The following is an 18,196-nucleotide window of genomic DNA, read 5'->3' as shown; positions in this document are numbered from 1 at the left end:
GAGTCTAGAATGACCCTCGTAGGGTTGAGTATAGGTCGGTATAGCGGGCGCGGGCGGGCGCGGGCGGGCGCATGAAGACGGACGGATGGGAGGGCATCCGGCAAGGCGTCAGTATCAACAGACACGTGGTGAGGAAGCCAAGATGATGTGAGTGTGTACGTGCGTACGTGTGTACGTGTTGCGTGCACGGATCAGCGAGGGCAGGCCAGGCCAGGCCATGATGGTTCTAGATTAGTGCTGGTGGCGATGCTCATGATTCTGCACGCATGCAGCTCGTAATCGATCAGAGAGGCATGGCTGATGACCTCATCGGCACTTGCCTCATCCCACGGAGAGGGGGGAGGGGGGGGGGAGGAAGAACCAGCGATTGATCTCGGCTTCTCCGTGAGGTCGTGAGGCGCGTCATGTAGACTGCAGCGCAGACTCAGGAGGACCGAAGATGGAGGCGGTAGCACAGAGAGGGTGTGTAGGTTTGTGGATCGTGTAACCAACAAGATGGAATGGGCGATGGTTTTTCGGACAGTCTTTTTTGTTTTGTTTTGTTTTGTTTTTGGAATATCGTTTCTCTGATCTGTTGACCTGCGCATTAGCTTGATGTGCCTCAAGAGGTTGGAGGGAAAGGGGTCAGAAAGGTTGAAGACGAGGATGAGACTCCTCCCTACGAGGGAAACACGACATGAGATGTATTCGGCCGCATGGACCGTGGATGTCTGCAAAGAGGACACAGGATAGCAATGTTCAGGTGTATTCTGAAAAGGGGGGACAAGGGGTAAAGAACGGATGGATGGACGAGGAGAGTTGGGTGTGCTGCACGCGCAGGATCGAGATGGAGAATTCTAGGTTTTTCCCAAAGGTGAATTCATGAATGTAGGTAGCCAGGGTGTTTGTGACGAGGGTAGGGCTGGGTGGTTGGTTGGTTGGTTGGTTGGTTGGCTGGTGGTTGAATATGGAGTGATGATACTCGATGCACAGGGAAGTATATCATATCGTATATTGCTCATGCCTGAACTGATAGAAGTAATACGGAGTCAAAAGGGAGTATGATGCACTGCACATGACTTCTGTGTGGTTCATACCACTTTAGTAGAAGTCGTGATGATGACAAAGATTGGGCGGATAGTGCTCTGTGGTTGAGTGTTCATGACAGTCCCCGAACATCAAGAAGGCAAGATACCGGAATGCGGGGTAAACCTCGATGATAGTCGATAATACTCACCCACTCCGTCGACTCTGCTACCGAATACGAACGACTTCACCATCAGTAGGGGAGAAGACAGACATTACCAGTTGCCCGCGGACTCTCTCTGGTCCCAGCCGGTGTCAGTGTCGTCGGTGATGTCCTCCTCTCCCCCCCCCACGCGATGCATCGGTGACCGCTGTCTAGGCATCCCGCACGCTAAACCGCTTCCAGATCCCCTCCCCCCCTCTCCCTCCCTCTGCTTCTCCACCATCGAGGTCTCCCCCTCTCTCGAAAGAAATCTCTCTACGTGTATTGAGCTGCCGACTGTCGTATCTTGGGCTAACCCCGCGCCAAGAATTCGGTAATCGTATTCGTCGCCACTTTAAAAAATGTAGGGCGACATTCGATGCGGAGAAGGTCAAGGATCAGAAGACTGAACTGCCTGCCACTCACTAACAGATACCCTTGTGCTCTCGTCTTCTCACAGGCTCAATCAATCAATGCCAAGGACGTTGATGAATACCTCCTCTTTGTTTCGCGACACGACTTTTATTTATTTATTTATCTATATTTTTTTATTTTTCTTAACTTGTGTAGAAGACAGGACGAGGTGAAAGTGTGAGCTTCCTCTCTTCTTTGTTCTCTTCTTCGTCTTTCTCTCTCAACAGAAAGAATACATACGGAATACTCGTAATATCGATACTGATGATATCCCACGGGGTTGACCCCTGAAGACCCGCCCTACTAGCTTAGCAAGATATACCCTGTTATGCCGTGTTCCCCGCATGATATTATCTATGCAACATGCCTGGTTCGCCCAAGGACGTCTACGACAATTGGCTGCCGGGGTAGGGTGGACTGTATATCTCATATCCTAAATGCGGAAGCCTGCAGGAATCGGAGAGAAATTGAGGAATGCTGTGTTGACGGTGTGGCCCGTCCTCGGCCTTTGTCCGTGATGGAGGTTGGAGGGATGGCGAGAAAGGGGGGGGACCAACCACCGTTCATATCGTGTTACATCCAATATGGGCTGTGTTCAGGACTGGTGACCCCGACTGACGGTTTTGATCTTGATCTCTCCTCGTCGTCGTGGCGCACTCCCTCATCCTCCTCGGCCTTGTTTCCTTTTCCGAACAAGAAATGACCCCCAACTTCCTTGGCGACGACCTTCTGAGACTTTGCGAACAATAAGAGGTCTTCTCAGCTGTTCGAGTAATAGCACCTTGTATTGCGAGTAAAACTACGAGATCACTGTCGAGTATCACATGCTGCTACTATCACCTGTAGTACCACCGTGCTCTCCCTACTCTGAAGATGCAGTACTCCGCTCCGTACGAGTATCGATATCGGTAGTATATCGACTACAAGCCTAGAGGACAGTTCCCGCTTCCTCCAATCTCAGAGAGACATTACTGCTCCGTAGACTCCAGTATAGCGTATAGCGTATAGCATCCATCTATAGTACTGACAGTAGTAGCGATTTTGTCGATCCCCCCACGTCTTGACGTCCCCTCCCCGGAGCAGTGAATTGTCAATCCATTAGGTGGTGGGGGGAGAGTTATCATCGTTCCCCCGACCCAATCATTGATTGCATCATCCGTCAATGTCTAGATCTATCAATTCGACGAACACTGATGCTACGAGAACTAACCTTCTCCTTCCCCATCTCTATCCATCTCACTGGATCAAGTCAATCTTCTCCCCCTCCCCCTCGTGACCCCTCATTCTCCTCTCCGTCCCGCCTAGCTCTCCTTTCTCTCTTGGAGGGTGTGTGCTTATATTTAACTTGATTCAGCTCCCTTGATCTATCTGAGAAACGAGGTCCGTGTGTCCCTCTGCTAGTGGCTCGAGCGTGTACATTGTCGGCTCGTCGGCTTCTTGCTTCTCCAAAGACTTATCAGTTTCTCTGCAAAAGATCCTGGCATTTTCCTCCCCCCCCCGCCTTCTGCATTCCTCGCCCAACCAAGTCGTTCTGCGCACGCACGCATCGCCACCAACCGAGCAGACGACACATCGCCCTCTTCGTTGCAGACAACCAACCCAACATGAGCGACCCTGAGAAGAATTCGTACCAGGATACTTCCTCCAACCCAGAGGTTTCCCACGTGCAGGAACTGGCTGACCCTGATGCCGGCAAGACGCCGGAGGAAAGGGCAGAGATTGTACGCTTCGCCCTTCACCCTGTGGACGCACAGGCTAGAAAGAAAGCTGAAGAAGATGCTGATGTCCTCTCGATGTGTAGGAGCGCAAGCTTCTCTGGAAACTTGACCTGCGCCTCATCCCATGGGTATATGCTCCTCCTCCTCCCTCCAGTCACTGTCCCTTGACGGCTACATGACTGATGACTCCAAAACTCACTTCCAGCTCTCCCTCCTGTACCTCCTCTGCTTCCTTGACCGGTCAAACATCGGAAATGCCAAGGTCGCCCATCTCACCGATGACGTGCCCATGACAACGCACGAGTACAATGCCACCCTGACAATCTTCTTTGTCGGCTACGCCATCTTCGAGGCCCTGGCCAACGTCCTGCTCAAGAAGACGAAGCCGTCCATCTTTATACCCATCATCATGTGAGTCACAATCGAAATTTTTTTTTAAAAAAAAAATTTAAGAATAAAAGAGGGCAAGGAGTGCACGGTGGAGGAGGACCGAGGGAGAGGAAGACGGACGGCTCTGACCCGTCTCATTTACAGGATCCTGTGGGGTGCCTGCATGGTGGGCATGGGCTTCGTACACAACTGGTCGGGTCTGATGGCAGGCCGTTGGTTCCTTGGCGTGACCGAGGCGGGACTGTTCCCCGGGGTCAACTACTACCTCTCGTGCTGGTACCGGCGGAACGAGTTCGGCGTGCGCGCAGCCATCTTCTTCTCGGCCGCGGCGCTCGCCGGATCCTTCGGCGGGCTGCTCGCGGCGGCGATCCAGAACATGCACGGCGTCAGCGGGCTGGCGGGGTGGCAGTGGATCTTCGTGCTCGAGGGCCTGGTGACGGTCCTCATCGGCGGCGCCTCCTTCTGGATGGTGCACGACTTCCCGGACGAGGCCAGGTTTCTGAGCGAAGAGGACCGGGCGCGCGTGCTGTGGCGCCTGAAGCAGGATCAGCAGAGCTCGGCGGAGCACGAGGAGTTCGAGATGGGCCACGTGTGGGCCGCCGTCAAGGACTGGAAGACGTACGCCGGCATGCTCATCTACATGGGGTCGCTGATGCCCCTGTACTCCTTCAGCCTGTTCCTGCCGACCATCATCCAGAACATGTCCTTCACCACGGCCGACGCCGTCGTCCGGAACCAGCTCCTCAGCGTGCCGCCCTACGCGCTGGCCGCCATCGTCACGGTGGTGGTGGGCTTCTGGTCCGACCGGTCCGGCAGGCGCGCCATCTTCAACATCTGCTGCGCGCCCATCGCCCTGACCGGCTTCATCATGCTCATCGCCACCGACAAGGCCGGCGTGCAGTACGCGGGTGTCTTCCTCGGCGCCGCCGGCATCTATCCGGCCATCTCCCTGACCATCGCCTGGGTGGCCAACAACGTCGAGGGCGTCTACAAGAGGGGCATCGTCCTGGGCGCCGTCATCGGATGGGGCAACATGAACGGCGTCGTCAGCAGCAACATCTACTTCAACGCCCCGCGCTTCTACGAGGGCCACGGCGTCATCATCGCCTACCTCTTCGTCTCCATGTTCCTCGGCAGCATCCTCTACGCCTTCTTCCTGTCCAGGGAGAACAAGGCCCGCCGCGAGGGGAGGAGGGACCACCTCGTCGCCGGGAAGACGGCGCGTGAGATTCAGGCCATGGGCGATGGCCGTCCGGACTTCATCTACACCATCTGAAGAGCCTGGGAGAGGAAGAGTGATGTGTACGCGTGGTATATCGACCTACCTCTTCTCACCTCTCTATTCCCGTTTTCCCTCTGTGTCTTGTCGGGGTTTATCGGGTCTACAGTTTAGCTCTGATGGGAGGATATGATCCGGTTGAGGAATGCGCATCGCTCATAGCTTTTAGCTGGAAAGAAAAAAAGAAGATCGGAGTAATCGACCCTTTGTGTGATTCAACGTAAGTTGGCCCTGGTGAAGTTTTGCGAATCACGGATGAAACACGGCAAGATAGACAAACGGTTGTATTATACGGACAGGTATAGATAGCAACTCTTCCACATGTGCATGTACTTTCAAATGTTTGCTCCTCCTCAAACTGCTTCACAATCAGAGAGAGAGAGAGAGAGAGAGAGAGAGAGAGAAGAGAGACAAGGAATGAGTATTGCTCCTCCCTACAGACTGCATTCGAGTTACCCTATGGGAAAGTAAAGGGAAGAGTGAGAAAGATCAAAGAAGAAAAGATATGACGGGGGGGGGGGGGGGCATGACTAGATCGGTGGGTTTTGCACGACCCAACAACCAACTACTAAACCATTACCAACTGCCAAGAATGCAAGTGTTTGCCTGGACCATGCTCGCACTAATTTGACCATGTTTTGTGCGGAGAAGCAGAAATGGACAAAGAATTGCCCCCTCCCTCTTCTTCTCTTCCACCATCCATTCCACCATCCATCTATCCTTGCGGCCTTTTTTTTCTAAAAGGACAGCCAACAATTATGTATTCATCATGTTGTCGAAACGACTAACAATTTAGTGTCATTTGGTAGGATGTGTGGCTCGTGTATATGTTATATATGTTATATGTGTATGTGTGGGTGACAGGGATGAGGAGATCTTGGAGGGGATCGTCCGGGAAGCGGCGGGTGATGATCTTACCTGACCATGAGCTTAACAGGGAGAGAGAGAGAGAGAGAGAGAAACATGGAAATGAAATTATAATAAAAAGGGGTAGAGGCGGTGTCGTGTTCCTATTCAAACGCCACTCAACGTTCGGTTTCTCGCAGGACAGGCCGCGTAACACGGAGGGATGTACGATCACGAGTATACGAGTCTAGTCAAGGGTTTGTATATTACTGCCTGGTAGTAGTCGAACGAATGGTATACTGCCCTGGTAGTAGGAGTAGAGAAGAGTAGGTCAGAATAGGAAGTGAAAGAGGGGTAAGTTACCGCCACGACACGGACTACCACGCCCGTCATGGGGTTATGGGATCATAAGAGGGAAGTGAGGAACTGTGTGAACTGCTGTCGTCGTTTCGTTGGCGGCAGCGTCCCGTGGAAACATTGCACGACATATTGATGAAGTAGGGGGGAAAGACGGTCTGTGAGTCCATCCTCGTTTTTTTCTCTCTCTGTTTGGAAGATATGAACAATCCCATTCACGTCTTGTCCTCTTTCCTTAGTCTTTCTTTTTATCATCGTCATTCTGTCCTCTTCTTTCATTATTATTCTCGACTATTCATTCCATCATGGTCCGACTTGACTGTCCTCCTGGATTACCTACCCTTTTGACCGGTCAAAGTTGTCGATCATATATATATATCGACTTTGGAGAGAGATTCGCAAGGGAAGAGAGGGAAGAGGCAGCAAAGAGAGATATAGGACAGAGGGAGTAAAAGAGAGAAAAAGAAAAATGGCGGATGTCGACCAGTTGACCAAGGACCAGATCTTGGCCATCGTCGCTCTCGAACGTACAGGAGGAAGTACCAGTCTCATCGCAGTCTTTTGCATCTTTGTGGCCTACTGGACCATCCCCGAGGTTCGAAATGTGCAGAATACCTTCATCGTGTTTGCCAGCGTGGCCAATGTTGGGGCTAGTGCCGCGAGCATCATTGCCAGGGATGGACTGGTAAAGGGGGATGATTCGGGCCTCTGCCAGGTCCAGGGTTTTCTATTCGAGATGTCAGTTTGTTTTCCTTGGCCCTTTCTTTTACTCCCATACCCCCCTCTTGTACGTGACGGCCCTCCTTGCGAGTTCCGGTGTGCCCTCCTTGTATTTCTTCCTCTCTTGGTCTTGGTCTCGACAGAGGGAATGCAGCATGTCGGAACCGTGACGATAGAGGATGCTGACGCATCGAAAACACATCGCAGGTTCATGCAATCTGACCCCTGGTGGTCCCTGGCCATGGCCGCCAACGTCTTCCTCGTCTTTTACTTCCGCGCCTCCCCTGAGTCGTTCCAAAAATGGTGGTGGCTATACTGCTGCATCTGCTATGGCGGACCATTTGTCATTGCGCTGGCACTGCTGCTCATCCGACATCACTCGAGGGGACTTGTGTACGGAGAAGCCGAGGTACGTTTCTCCCCTTCTCTCTCTCTCTCTCTCTCTCTCCCTCCCTCCCTCTCCCTTGTGAGATATACGTAAGGCTGACGTTGCTTGCCAAAAGATCTGGTGCTGGGTAGACAGTGGATGGGACGATATTCGCATCTACTCATACTACATGCTGATCTGGATCTGTATCCTCGGATCCATCATACTCTACTTCCTGGTGGGATACCACGTCTTTCGGTCTCGGAACATTATACAAAGCTTCACTGCCCCCTACACGAGCCCTGATACCACGGCTACGACGACGACTACAGTCACCAGTCAGCCGGATGATGTGAGTCGTCCTCCGAACCCCCTTTTTGTTTTGTTTTGTCGTCTAGGCAAGCCTTGCTAACATGCTCCGTCACCAGCAATCACCTCACTTTCGACTACCACGTGTGCCCCAGGGTGGCTTCTACGGCACCGTCGTCACGGAAGTGCAGGTCACCCACTCTGTCCTGGGCGTCTCACAACCTCGTACGGCTTCGCCATCGTCACCCGCCTATCCTGGGAGGGCTCACATGCCCACCCTATCCTTTGACGCCGGTGCGCCAGGCCGCGAGACGCCGGTGATGGCAGCACGGGCCCCTTGCTTCTCGGCGGTCGTCACGTCCGAGCTTTCCGGGGACCAGATGGGAGGAGGGGGAGATGTTTCGGAGGATCAGCAGCACGGGCAGCAGGACGGAGTGGTGGTGCCGGGTGGCTGCCGCGCCGGCTGGGGCAGGTGGATACTCGGAAGTAAAACACAGCCGTCCGGCGGGAGCATGTCGGCGGCAACGTCCGAGGGCGCCGAGGGGGTCGGGGGCGCCAACCCGGGCCGGCTCTCGCGCACGAAGCGTTCCCTGGTGGACAGGTTCCTCGTGGCGGACCCGATCAAGAGCGCGTACCTGCGCACGAGCTTCCTCTTCACGCTAAGCGTCCTGGTGACGTGGATCCCGAGTAGTATGAACCGGATCCACAGCTGGCTGACGGGCGTGTCGCCCTTTGAGTACCACGTCGCTACGGCGGCTGTGCTGCCGCTGCAGGGGCTCTGGAACGCCGTCATCTTCTTCGTCACCAGCAGCAGGACCATAAGAAGGTGGGTCCGGCAGAGGCGCGGGCTCCAGGGGGACGGTCGCCACATGCATCACGATGACGGACCCGCTGTCGAGGGGGTGGTGGGGCCTGCGCCGAGCGGCGCCGAGGGAGCTGTCATCAGCTCGCACCACAACCGGCCTTCCCTGTATGAGACTGATGAGGAGTCGGCCTCGTCGCTGGTGAGTGATGTGGAAATGAGGGAGCTGGCGGGCCAGCCGAGCAAGAGATCAACCAGTCTCTGAATTCTTATTCTTCTCCTCTCTCTATATAGACATCTTTTGTATGTTTGATTTATTCAGTGTTGTTTATTCAGTAATTATTCCTTTACAGTAAATCCTCCCCCTTTTATCGTTCCCCTGTCTATAATGCTGGTTGATCTTGGGTATGCAAAATGTTACCCGCGCCGAAAATTCCATATCCCTCCGCCCTCTGAGCATGTGAAGAAGAAAAGTAGAGAAAACACCTATTAAACGTTGAGGGGGTTTGCCAGCCGAGGGGAATACTCCAAATGTTGCAGAAAAGAAGATGTAACAGAAAGGTGTAGCAAAACGCCGTTGTTTCACACATTATTTTTTTTAACAAGACATGATGACGACGGCCGTATTGGCCATCGAATCTTCTTGTACTTCAGACTGCTCAACAGCCATCAAGAGGTTTTCTGTGCGGACGAGGACCTCTGCATAATTGTTAGTTTTTTTTTTTTTTTTTTTTTTTTTTTTTTTTTTTTTTTGGGAAAGGAGATAGACACATACCTTGGTACTCAAGCTTATAAGATGCAGGTGGACAGTCGGCAGATCTGGTCCTGAATGGCGGGGTCTCGACCTCACCGGGGGTGACGCGGAAGCGCACACCAACGGTCTGATCGGCATCGACCCAGAGGATCTGGTTGCTGCTGGCGCCGGTCTGGGCCGCCTTGTCGGAGACGGCCATGTCGTCGAGCCAGTTTCTCCACACGCGCAGGACCCCCTCGCCGACATTGATGTGGCTCTTGAAGAGGCCCGGTCGGGGGCCGGCCTTGACGACATTGGTCACGGCGCAGAGCTGGGAGAACAGCTGGCCGTCGTCGAGGAAGATATCCTGGCAGGCCGTGTCAGCCACGTCGCCCTGGGGGGCAGACGAGTTGACGCTCTCCCGGCGCTGCTGCTGCCACTGCTGCCGCTGCTTGCGCAGCTGCAGAATCTGCCGTTGTCGCTCGTCCAGGACGGGGCGGAATGACGAGTACAGTCCCCTCAGGTCGTGCAGCGTGGGATCGTTGTCGCAGGCGCCGGTGCAGAGGTCGCCCCCCGGGCACTGTTTCTTGGTGTCCTGGTATCGACACGACAGGTAGGGCGTGGACGTCTTGGCGGCTGGGTGGTAGCACTCGAGGATCAGGTCATTGTGCGGGAGTGATGCCACAGAGAGGAGACGGCGGTGGATGATGCCGGAGACGATGTCATGGAACCAGTGATTTACACTGGCTAGTGGGAGGAGATCAGCTGTAGACAAAGGTTCTAGTAGACTCGTGAGGACCTGAAGGAGAGGACAAGACAGGTTAGTTGAAAGATGAAGCGTAGGGATATACTGGGCGGTTGGAATTGGTGCCTACCTCTGTTGGTAGAGCCGTTAACGGCGCTCCGTGGTAGTCGGATGACAGCATGCTGTGGGTGCAGGTGGTTTATTGGTGGTGGTGGTGGGGGAAGCCTCTGGGTATGGCGAACCACTTTTGTAAGAGATGAGGTCGGAGTGGTATTAGACGGGATCAGTCGATTCAATTGCCGTCTTCTCCTTTGTTTCGTTTCGATGAATTCAACGAGGAAAAGTGAACTGTTGAGTTGAAGTGTGTGTAAGAGAAGTCGTTGACGCCGAATGTATGCCCAATATGGACTAGCGGTATTAGATACTATGTTTGTGGTGTTCTCGAATATTTCAAGTGCCGGAGCAAGAAGATGGAATCAATACAAGGAGAATCATGGTGTTATATATATACCGTTCTGGAATTGAAAGGCAATGGAAAAAATCTTTCCCCCTTATTATCCTTTCCGTGCCTGACCGACAGAACGAAAATGTCCAGATTATTCGGAAGGAGTCACGCCATTAAAGCGTAACACTATCGGCCGAGGCCGGGTGCCAACATACGATCGCGTGTATCAGGGATCGTAGCAGTCGGGTCTCTAGTCCGCTCTTCCCGCAGTATCCGCCTTTCCGCACGCCGTTAACTCTCATTTGCCTTTGTTCCACTCCGTAGGGAATAATACTCCGTGCTCCGTGGACGTCTCCAATTTTTCCTTATCTGGCTGGTCTTACCGTATCTTCTGACTCAGCTGACTCGCTCGGCCGATCATGTTTTTCCGGTGTGGCCGGTACGGCTATCTTATCTTAGCGTGTACGCTCTCGCCTATCCTATGCGTCATCGCATCCGACCCTCCATCCAATCCAGCCCATCCAATCCAGCCCATCCAACCCATCATCCTTTCGATCAATAGACAGACGAGAGCTTTATCATAACCATCCATAGCATTACCCATCATGAAGCTGTCACGTGCATCACTTCTAGCCGCAGGTCTCCACGCCGCCGCCGCTCGCTTCATTCAGCCTACAGAGGCTGACCATGTCGAGCTCTTCCCCATCGAGGAGACGTACCTCGTCGAGCTGGCTCCCGGCGACGTGCGGCGTGTGACGGAAGATGAGAAGTGGGAGATGCGCCGGGTACGTTTGATTGATACCCATAGCATGCCATGTCCCCGTATTGGGCATGAATGACCATCGCGTGTACTGATTTTGGGTTCAGAACGGCCAAAACTTCATGGACATCACCGGCACCGAGTCGCTGGGTACTAAGCACGTCGCCGCCAGCTCAGCCGTGACGTTTCCCAAGTCGTGCGCTCATCAGAAGGATGTCAACTCGCTGGCCGAGCACCTCGATAAGAAGACTATGCAGGCCCACCTCGAGAAGCTGACCAGCTTCCACACGCGCTACTACAAGTCCGAGTACGGCCTGCAGTCGTCTGACTGGGTGCTGGAGAAGGTGCGGTCCATCATCGCCGATGCGGGAGCGTCGGACACGGTCAAGGCCGAGAGCTTCCCTCACACGTGGCAGCAGCACTCCGTCATTGCTACGATACCCGGCCAGACGAACACGACCGTCGTCATCGGCGCCCACCAGGACTCCATCAACCTGTGGTTCCCGTCGGTTCTGGCTGCGCCCGGCGCAGACGACGACGGTAGCGGCACCGTCACCATCATGGAGGCCTTTGCCGCCCTGCTGACATCCGAGGACATCATCGCCGGCAAGGCTACCAACACCATCGAGTTCCACTGGTACAGCGCTGAGGAGGGCGGCCTGCTGGGCAGCCGTGCCATCTTCCAGCAGTACGAGGAGGACGGCCGCGACGTCAAGGCCATGCTTCAGCAGGACATGACGGGCTACATCAGGAAGACGCTCGAGGCCAACCTGCCCGAGAGCGTCGGCGTCATCATGGACTTCGTCGACGCTGGACTCACCGCCTTCATCAAGAAGGTCATCGAGGAGTACTGCTCGATCCCCTGGGTCGAGACCAAGTGCGGCTATGCCTGCTCCGACCACGCCTCTGCCTCCAAGGCCGGCTACCCCTCGGCGTTTGTCATCGAGTCGTCCTTTGAGAACTCGGACCCCAACATCCACTCCACCGACGACAAGATCGAGTACCTCTCCTTTGACCACATGCTGCAGCACGCTCGCATGACCCTCGGTCTTGTCTATGAGCTTGCCCACTACGACTTTTACGGAGAGTCCAAAGCCCAGGAGGCCAGCGAGCTGTAGAGAATCTCTGAGAGAGTTTTTCTCCCCCTTCGTCTACCAGACCCTTACATATCAAAGATACAGCCCAAGCCTTTTGTTTCTTCCTTTTCTTCCTGATTTCTTCGTGGCTTCGATTTTGATTTACATCTTACCTGCTGTTTCCATCATGATGTTATTTTTAGCCTTAGAGTAGGTCGAATCCCGAAAGTTTGATCTCATCTTCCGAGCTAGAGATAGATATATCAATAAACCAACAACAACAAAAACAACAACAACAGCAACGACAACAACAGAGTGGCTATCAAGTGTGCGGGTATCATTTCATATGTTGCCATCAGCACCTCTATTGCCGTGATACATAAATGACAGCGAAAAAGTCTATGCATGTGAATCCGTCATGCCTCTATTCTTTGTTTTGTTTACTGACCCTGTCCTCCCGGCGGCCATTGTGGCTGCTGACCCTGGTGCTGCTGCTGCTGTTGCATGTGGCTCATCAAAGCCGCCAGCAGAGCTGGGTTCACGAATACATTTTGGCCCTGGGCTTGACCCTGGGCTTGAACCTGACCCTGTACGGAACCAGGCCAGCCAGGAGGAGGGGGAGGTGGAGCGACGGCACCCTGCTGTGGCCATCCGGGAACGTTGATGCCAAAGTTGGGCATGGCGGGTGCCCCACCTGGCTGCCATCCGGGCGGCGGCGGCGGGACAGCGGGGGTATTCTGCTGGGGAGGGTGCTGCTGGTGCGGCTGATATTGCGATGATGATGATGATGATGGTGGTGGTGGTGGTGCGCCTGCGGGGGGCAGAGAGTAGCCGTCTTGCCTGCCACCTCTGTTGATGCCGTTGCTGTTACCACCGCCACGACCTCGTCGTCCGCCGCGACCACCTCTCGAGTCACCACGTCCTCCACGACCACCGCGGTGGCCGCGTGGGTGAGGATCGTACGTCTCTTGGGATACGGGGCCGTCTCCAAAGCCGGGAGGTCGGGTGAGCGGCCGGTAAGGGCCGTCATCGTCGTAGTTCAGCTCGCCCGAGGGACTCATCTCCCGTCTAAGGGGATGAGGGCCTTTCTGACTAGCGTTTCCGGCGGTGGTAGCTGCGGCTCCGCCACGGGCGGCGGCGGCCTTCTTCTTCCTCTTCTCCTTAGCTGCGCGCTTGTACTCAGCCTCCTTCTCGTCGTCGGAGAACTCCATCTCGTCATCGCCCACCTCCTCGTCGTGGAGGTTGCTGGCGTCGGAGCCCTTGAGGTTCTTGAGGGGCTCGGTGAAGACGAAGTTGGCGTGATCGACGGGGTACGAGATCTTCGAGCCCACCTCGAGCCCGAGCTGGACCACCTCGTCAGCTGAGCTGAACCGAACCGTGTACATGGGCTGGACGACTTTGCCGATGGTCTCAGCCACGGCACCGATGACGACGCGGTCCGCGTTGCACAGGACCGACCCGGAGTCGAGCACCTGGTACTCGCCCGGCGTGAAGGCCTTGATCAGCACCATGTCCTCGACAATGTGCTCGATGACGCCCAGCTCCTCGACCTTCATCTCCGGTGTGATGGTCACGTCCGGCCGAGGTATGGGCTCATCGGGCTGCTCGTTTTTGGTGCGCAGGTGCGCAGCACCGGCCTCGGGTCGGCCTCCCCTGTCACCTTCATCGTCCGACCCACCCTCAGCCTCCATGAGCATGCGTGCAGTCTCCTGGACCCCCAAGAGCTCGTAGCCCTCAGCATCAGAGTCCTCGTCGGACGAGGAATCAGACGACTCCGACGACTCCGATGACGACACGTACGGTGACGAGTCGACCTCCCACTCCGGATGGTCGTCCTCGGCCCCTTCTCCCCCCTCCTGCTGCACCTGCGGTTGTGCCTGCAGCAGCTGGCTCTGAGCCTGTGCTAGTGCCACCTCGGCATCCTCCCCAGGGATACCACCGAGCGCGGCTTCTAGGGCATCCGTCAACGAGGGCGGGCTTGCTGGTTGATCCACGGCCATGGAATCGGCATCGGGATCTTGCTGCTGCTGGTCGTGGGCGGTCGTAGTCTCGGGTTTTGCCTCTTGGGGCTTCGACTGGTCGGCTGCTGCCGGTGCGTCTTTGACTTGTACATCTTCTGAGTGGTTCGCTGAGGTCGTGACCGTGGCCGCGGTCACGGTGTGGTCGGCGGGGAGAGGCGGCAGCTTCTCACCTGGTTTGGCATTACCCAAGCCAGGGATCTGGAAGCCGGACATGACGGCTAGGGGGGGGGGGGGCGCAAAGATGGGTATTGTAGATGTTTTAGTATCTCTTATTTCTTGAAAATTATAGAGATAAAGACGAAAATCAATGACAAGATGGAAAAAAAAAGGATATTGGTATATATATATAGTCTGAGAAAAGGTTGAAAGGACCCTTGATTGAAAAAAAAAAAAAAAAAAAAAAAAAAAAGACTAACCAAAAATTAAAGTCGATAGAGAGCCACTTGCATCAGTGCCCCCCGCCCTTGACGAATAGAATGAGATTGATGGGATGGACCCACCGCCGCTCAGCGTACAAGGCTACCACACATAGAACCATAGTGGAAGGCAGACTCACCGGCAGCGCCTGTCTCACTGTCAATTCAGTCTCTACAGCGCTGTGTGGACGCTACGAAGCTCTCACCAATTGCCCATGCGGACACCTGCAGCTGATCCCCCACGTAATGACGCCCTCTCCCCAACAGTTCAACACAAAGATGGGACTCTCGTTAGGGCAGCTTGAGCTTCTTCACCTTTCTCCCCCCTCATCCTCCTCCGACTTCAATCGGTGCATGATAGGAGCTGTTCCGGTCCCTCCTTCCCCCGAAATAGGCCAGCCGTCACTGCCACCGCCATGCCGCCCGAACCCTCGTCAACGGAGCAGAGGCAGTTTGCGCACCCGAGCGCAGGCCACGCCAAGAAGAAGTGATTGATTACCCCCCCCCCCCCCCCTCTCCCTCCTTCGCCCGTTGAACCCGGATATTGACTGCGAACCCAGACTTCCGAGTCCGTATGCCGTCGAACCCATCCGAGCCTTTTACAGCTTCCTCGCAGCCAACCTCGTCTCGGCCGTGTTTGCGCCCATCCAGGACTGCGACGAAACATTCAACTACTGGGAGCCCACGCACTACCTATCGCACGGGTATGGACTGCAGACGTGGGAGTACTCGCCTGACTATGCCATCCGCAGCTGGGCGTACGTGGGCCTGCACGCCCTCGCGGGGAACTTCAGGCGTCTCCTGCCGCAGTCGAACAAGGTTAACGAGTTCTACTTTGTTCGGTACTGCCTCGCCCTTGTCTGCGCCCTCTGCCAAACCCTCATGTACCTGTCCATGAGCACCACCATCAACAGCCGCATAGGCTTCTTCTTCCTCATCGCCACCGTCACCAGCCCCGGCAACTTCCACGCTAGCACCGCCTTCCTCCCCTCCAGCTTCGCCATGCCCATGTGCATGCTGGGTGCGGCTGCCTTTATGAACTGGCGCGGCGGACTCAAGACGGCCTACGGCATCTTCTGGTTTGCCGTGGCTGGTGTTCTCGGATGGCCCTTTGCCGCGGCTCTCTGCACGCCCTTTGTCCTGGAGGAGGCTGTCCTCTTTTTCTTTGGCGACAAGACAGCCATGTACGAGTCCTTCCTTCGCCTGACCCAGGGTGTGGTTGCTGGCTTGCTTGTTGTGGTGAGTAGGCTTGGTGTCAAGGGGACAGAAGAGGTGGGATCGGCTGACACGGCTGCAGTTCTTTGACTTTTGCATCAACCTCTTCTTCTACAAGAAGCCCGTTAGTGCTGCCTTGAACATTGTTATATACAACATCTTCTCGTCCAACGGAGGCCCCGAGCTGTACGGTGTCGAGCCGTGGCACTTCTACTTCAAAAATCTGATGCTCAACTTCAACATCTGGTTCATCCTAGCCCTCCTCTCCCTGCCGCTTTTTCTTCTGCAGAAGCTGCTGGCCCCCTCGAGCCAGGGGTTCAAGTCTGGGCTGCGTACTGTCGTGTTTGTCGCACCCTTTTACATGTGGCTGGCCATCTTCACGGCCCAACCCCACAAGGAGGAGCGCTTCATGTACCCGGCGTACCCGTTCCTAGCCCTGAACGCGTCGCTGTCCCTGCACATCATCCTGACGGCTCTGGGGAACACGGACCCCAAGAGTCTCGCCGGCAAAATCCCCACCCGCCTCAAGCTCCTCAGCGTGGGGTCGGTTCTCGGTCTGTCCGCCCTGGTTGGCCTGGCCCGCATCTACGGCATATACTCGGCGTACGGTGCTCCTCTGGCCGTTTACGAGCCCTTGTGGACGGCCACCACTGATGGGCAGGAACCCGTCGGCCGCGAAGGCGACCTGGTCTGCTTTGGAAAAGAATGGTACCGCTTCCCGTCGTCGTACTTTCTGCCGCGGGACATGCACGCCAAGTTTGTGCGGTCCGAGTTCCGAGGCCTCCTGCCCGGCGAGTTTTCGGAGGCGCGCACAGGCTTCGGGTTCTGGAGCGGCACATGGCTCCCGACGAGCGGCTTCAACGACCGCAACGAGGAGGACGCGAGCAAGTACGTGGACGTGCGAACCTGTTCGTTTCTCGTGGACACGCAGTACCCCTCGCGGACAGACCCCTTGCCGCCCAACGAGCCCGACTACATCTCAGACCAGGAGAACTGGGACGTGGTGCACTGCGAGCCGTTCCTCGACGCGGCCGAGACGCACCTCCTCGCGCGGACGCTGTGGGTGCCCGATCTGAGCATTGTGCCAGAAAAATTCAGGCGCAAGTGGGGTCGGCACTGTCTGCTACAGAGGAAGAAGGGACATGCCTGATAGATGAGAACAGGATAAAAGAAGAATGACGTTACTGGGATATTATAGGGAAGAGAGGGAGGGTTTCCTACCGCCTTGTTTCTCTCTCTCTTCTTCATATAGTTCACGACCTGCATTCTCAGAGGGTAAATGATTCACGACCATTGGCACTGATACCTCGTGTGCAAGACAAACCATGGGAGACGAAATGTACATCCGCCCTGTTGCTGGCCTTCAACGCCCGTCGATCGTACATACACATACTGGCTACCGACACCTGTCTCAGACCGATGTAGTAGTGAGACGGTGTGTCGACACCTCGTACGTGTCACAATCGGAGCTGTGATACGAAATGAACCAAGGATTGGGGCTGCCGCTGAAGCGAGCCGTCAGCAGGGACGCAAGGCTTGTTGGTCAAGTGCTTTGCTGCCCTGGTTGTGATACTTGTGCTGCTCTAACGCAGACTCTGCTGCATATGCGTCCACACTGGCGTTCGAAAGTGGTGCTTTTTCCCTGGCCTGCCAGCCGAGGAAGCCATCGGGATGGTTGAATGAGGTTTAGAAATACGGAGCATTACGGAGTATCTGATGAACAGCGAGCACTGGGCATCGATGAGCCGGGGGGGATGGAATTGAAATGCGGTCGTAGCGGCATCCGGGCGAGACAGAGAAGTCGAAAAGAATATTATAGAATGAGCGCATGCCAGGGAACGGTGGGGTGTCAAGAGCGAATCAATTTATAGGATGCTTGGGGTTCAGGTTGTCCCGAGCATGACTGATGTTTTGGCCATTTGAATCATCATGAAGACTTGTGTTGCTTTGGCTTATGATGGGCGCTTCCGATCGCCGCAAAGTACGCGTCATGGTTGGGTGCCCTTACTACTCTGTCGTAGATTTTTACAAGGTATGCAGCCAGAATGAGTACTTGCAATGTTATATGCAGTACGGAGTATTAATACCTTTGATGATCGGTCGGCACTTTTCATCATAGTAACAGTCCTCCGTGTGACTCCGTAGGCAAAAACGGGAACTTTTGGCTAGGGGCCGGTGGACCGGTGGATCGGTTAAATAACCTGAATTTCTCTGTCCGCCAAGCCGCCGGAATATCGGGGTGGAGTTTCTATACGAGGGACCGAGCTTAGAGGGTGAGGGGTAGGAGAAGAGATCTCTCTTATCTGACAGGTAGGTAAAGCCCCGGTGTGGCTTGGCCGATGGCCGACGACATCCGGCAACCACTCGGACCTGTCT

The 18,196-nt window shown here is 55.1% G+C and overlaps 6 protein-coding genes across 6 annotated transcripts; 4 read left to right on the top strand and 2 right to left on the bottom strand.

The window, feature by feature from the left end:
- Positions 1-3,225: 3,225 nt before the first annotated feature.
- GMORB2_0255 (Major Facilitator Superfamily) lies at positions 3,226-5,005 on the top strand (the record flags this gene model as incomplete). The annotated part of the gene is made up of 4 exons (XM_035462241.1): positions 3,226-3,342; positions 3,423-3,467; positions 3,545-3,750; positions 3,874-5,005. The coding sequence occupies 4 exons, from the start codon at positions 3,226-3,228 to the stop codon at positions 5,003-5,005; spliced, it is 1,500 nt and encodes a 499-aa protein (XP_035325171.1).
- A 1,675-nt stretch (positions 5,006-6,680) lies between these two features.
- On the top strand, positions 6,681-9,647 carry GMORB2_0254 (uncharacterized protein; the record flags this gene model as incomplete). The annotated part of the gene is made up of 4 exons (XM_035462240.1): positions 6,681-7,219; positions 7,455-7,650; positions 7,697-8,666; positions 9,220-9,647. 4 exons carry the CDS (start codon positions 6,681-6,683, stop codon positions 9,645-9,647), a joined length of 2,133 nt encoding a protein of 710 aa, XP_035325170.1.
- On the bottom strand, positions 9,008-9,884 carry GMORB2_0253 (FBOX protein; the record flags this gene model as incomplete). The annotated part of the gene is made up of 2 exons (XM_035462239.1): positions 9,008-9,108; positions 9,185-9,884. Coding segments are annotated over 2 exons (801 nt in total), but the record flags the coding sequence as incomplete, so codon positions are not given.
- A 1,053-nt stretch (positions 9,885-10,937) lies between these two features.
- Positions 10,938-12,210, top strand: GMORB2_0252 (uncharacterized protein; the record flags this gene model as incomplete). Its single annotated transcript, XM_035462238.1, has 2 exons — positions 10,938-11,117; positions 11,200-12,210. 2 exons carry the CDS (start codon positions 10,938-10,940, stop codon positions 12,208-12,210), a joined length of 1,191 nt encoding a protein of 396 aa, XP_035325168.1.
- Positions 12,211-12,608: 398 nt separating this feature from the next.
- On the bottom strand, positions 12,609-14,402 carry GMORB2_0251 (H/ACA ribonucleoprotein complex non-core subunit NAF1; the record flags this gene model as incomplete). Its single annotated transcript, XM_035462237.1, has 1 exon — positions 12,609-14,402. One exon carries the CDS (start codon positions 14,400-14,402, stop codon positions 12,609-12,611), a length of 1,794 nt encoding a protein of 597 aa, XP_035325167.1.
- A 619-nt stretch (positions 14,403-15,021) lies between these two features.
- On the top strand, positions 15,022-16,970 carry GMORB2_0250 (alpha-1,2-mannosyltransferase; the record flags this gene model as incomplete). The annotated part of the gene is made up of 3 exons (XM_035462236.1): positions 15,022-15,092; positions 15,166-15,844; positions 15,903-16,970. 3 exons carry the CDS (start codon positions 15,022-15,024, stop codon positions 16,968-16,970), a joined length of 1,818 nt encoding a protein of 605 aa, XP_035325166.1.
- Between the last annotated feature and the right edge of the window lie 1,226 nt (positions 16,971-18,196).

Source organism: Geosmithia morbida, assembly GCF_012550715.1.
Source record: "Geosmithia morbida isolate 1262 chromosome Unknown scaffold_0, whole genome shotgun sequence".
Lineage (NCBI taxonomy): Eukaryota > Fungi > Ascomycota > Sordariomycetes > Hypocreales > Bionectriaceae > Geosmithia > Geosmithia morbida.
This window is presented reverse-complemented; position numbering and strand designations above follow the sequence as displayed.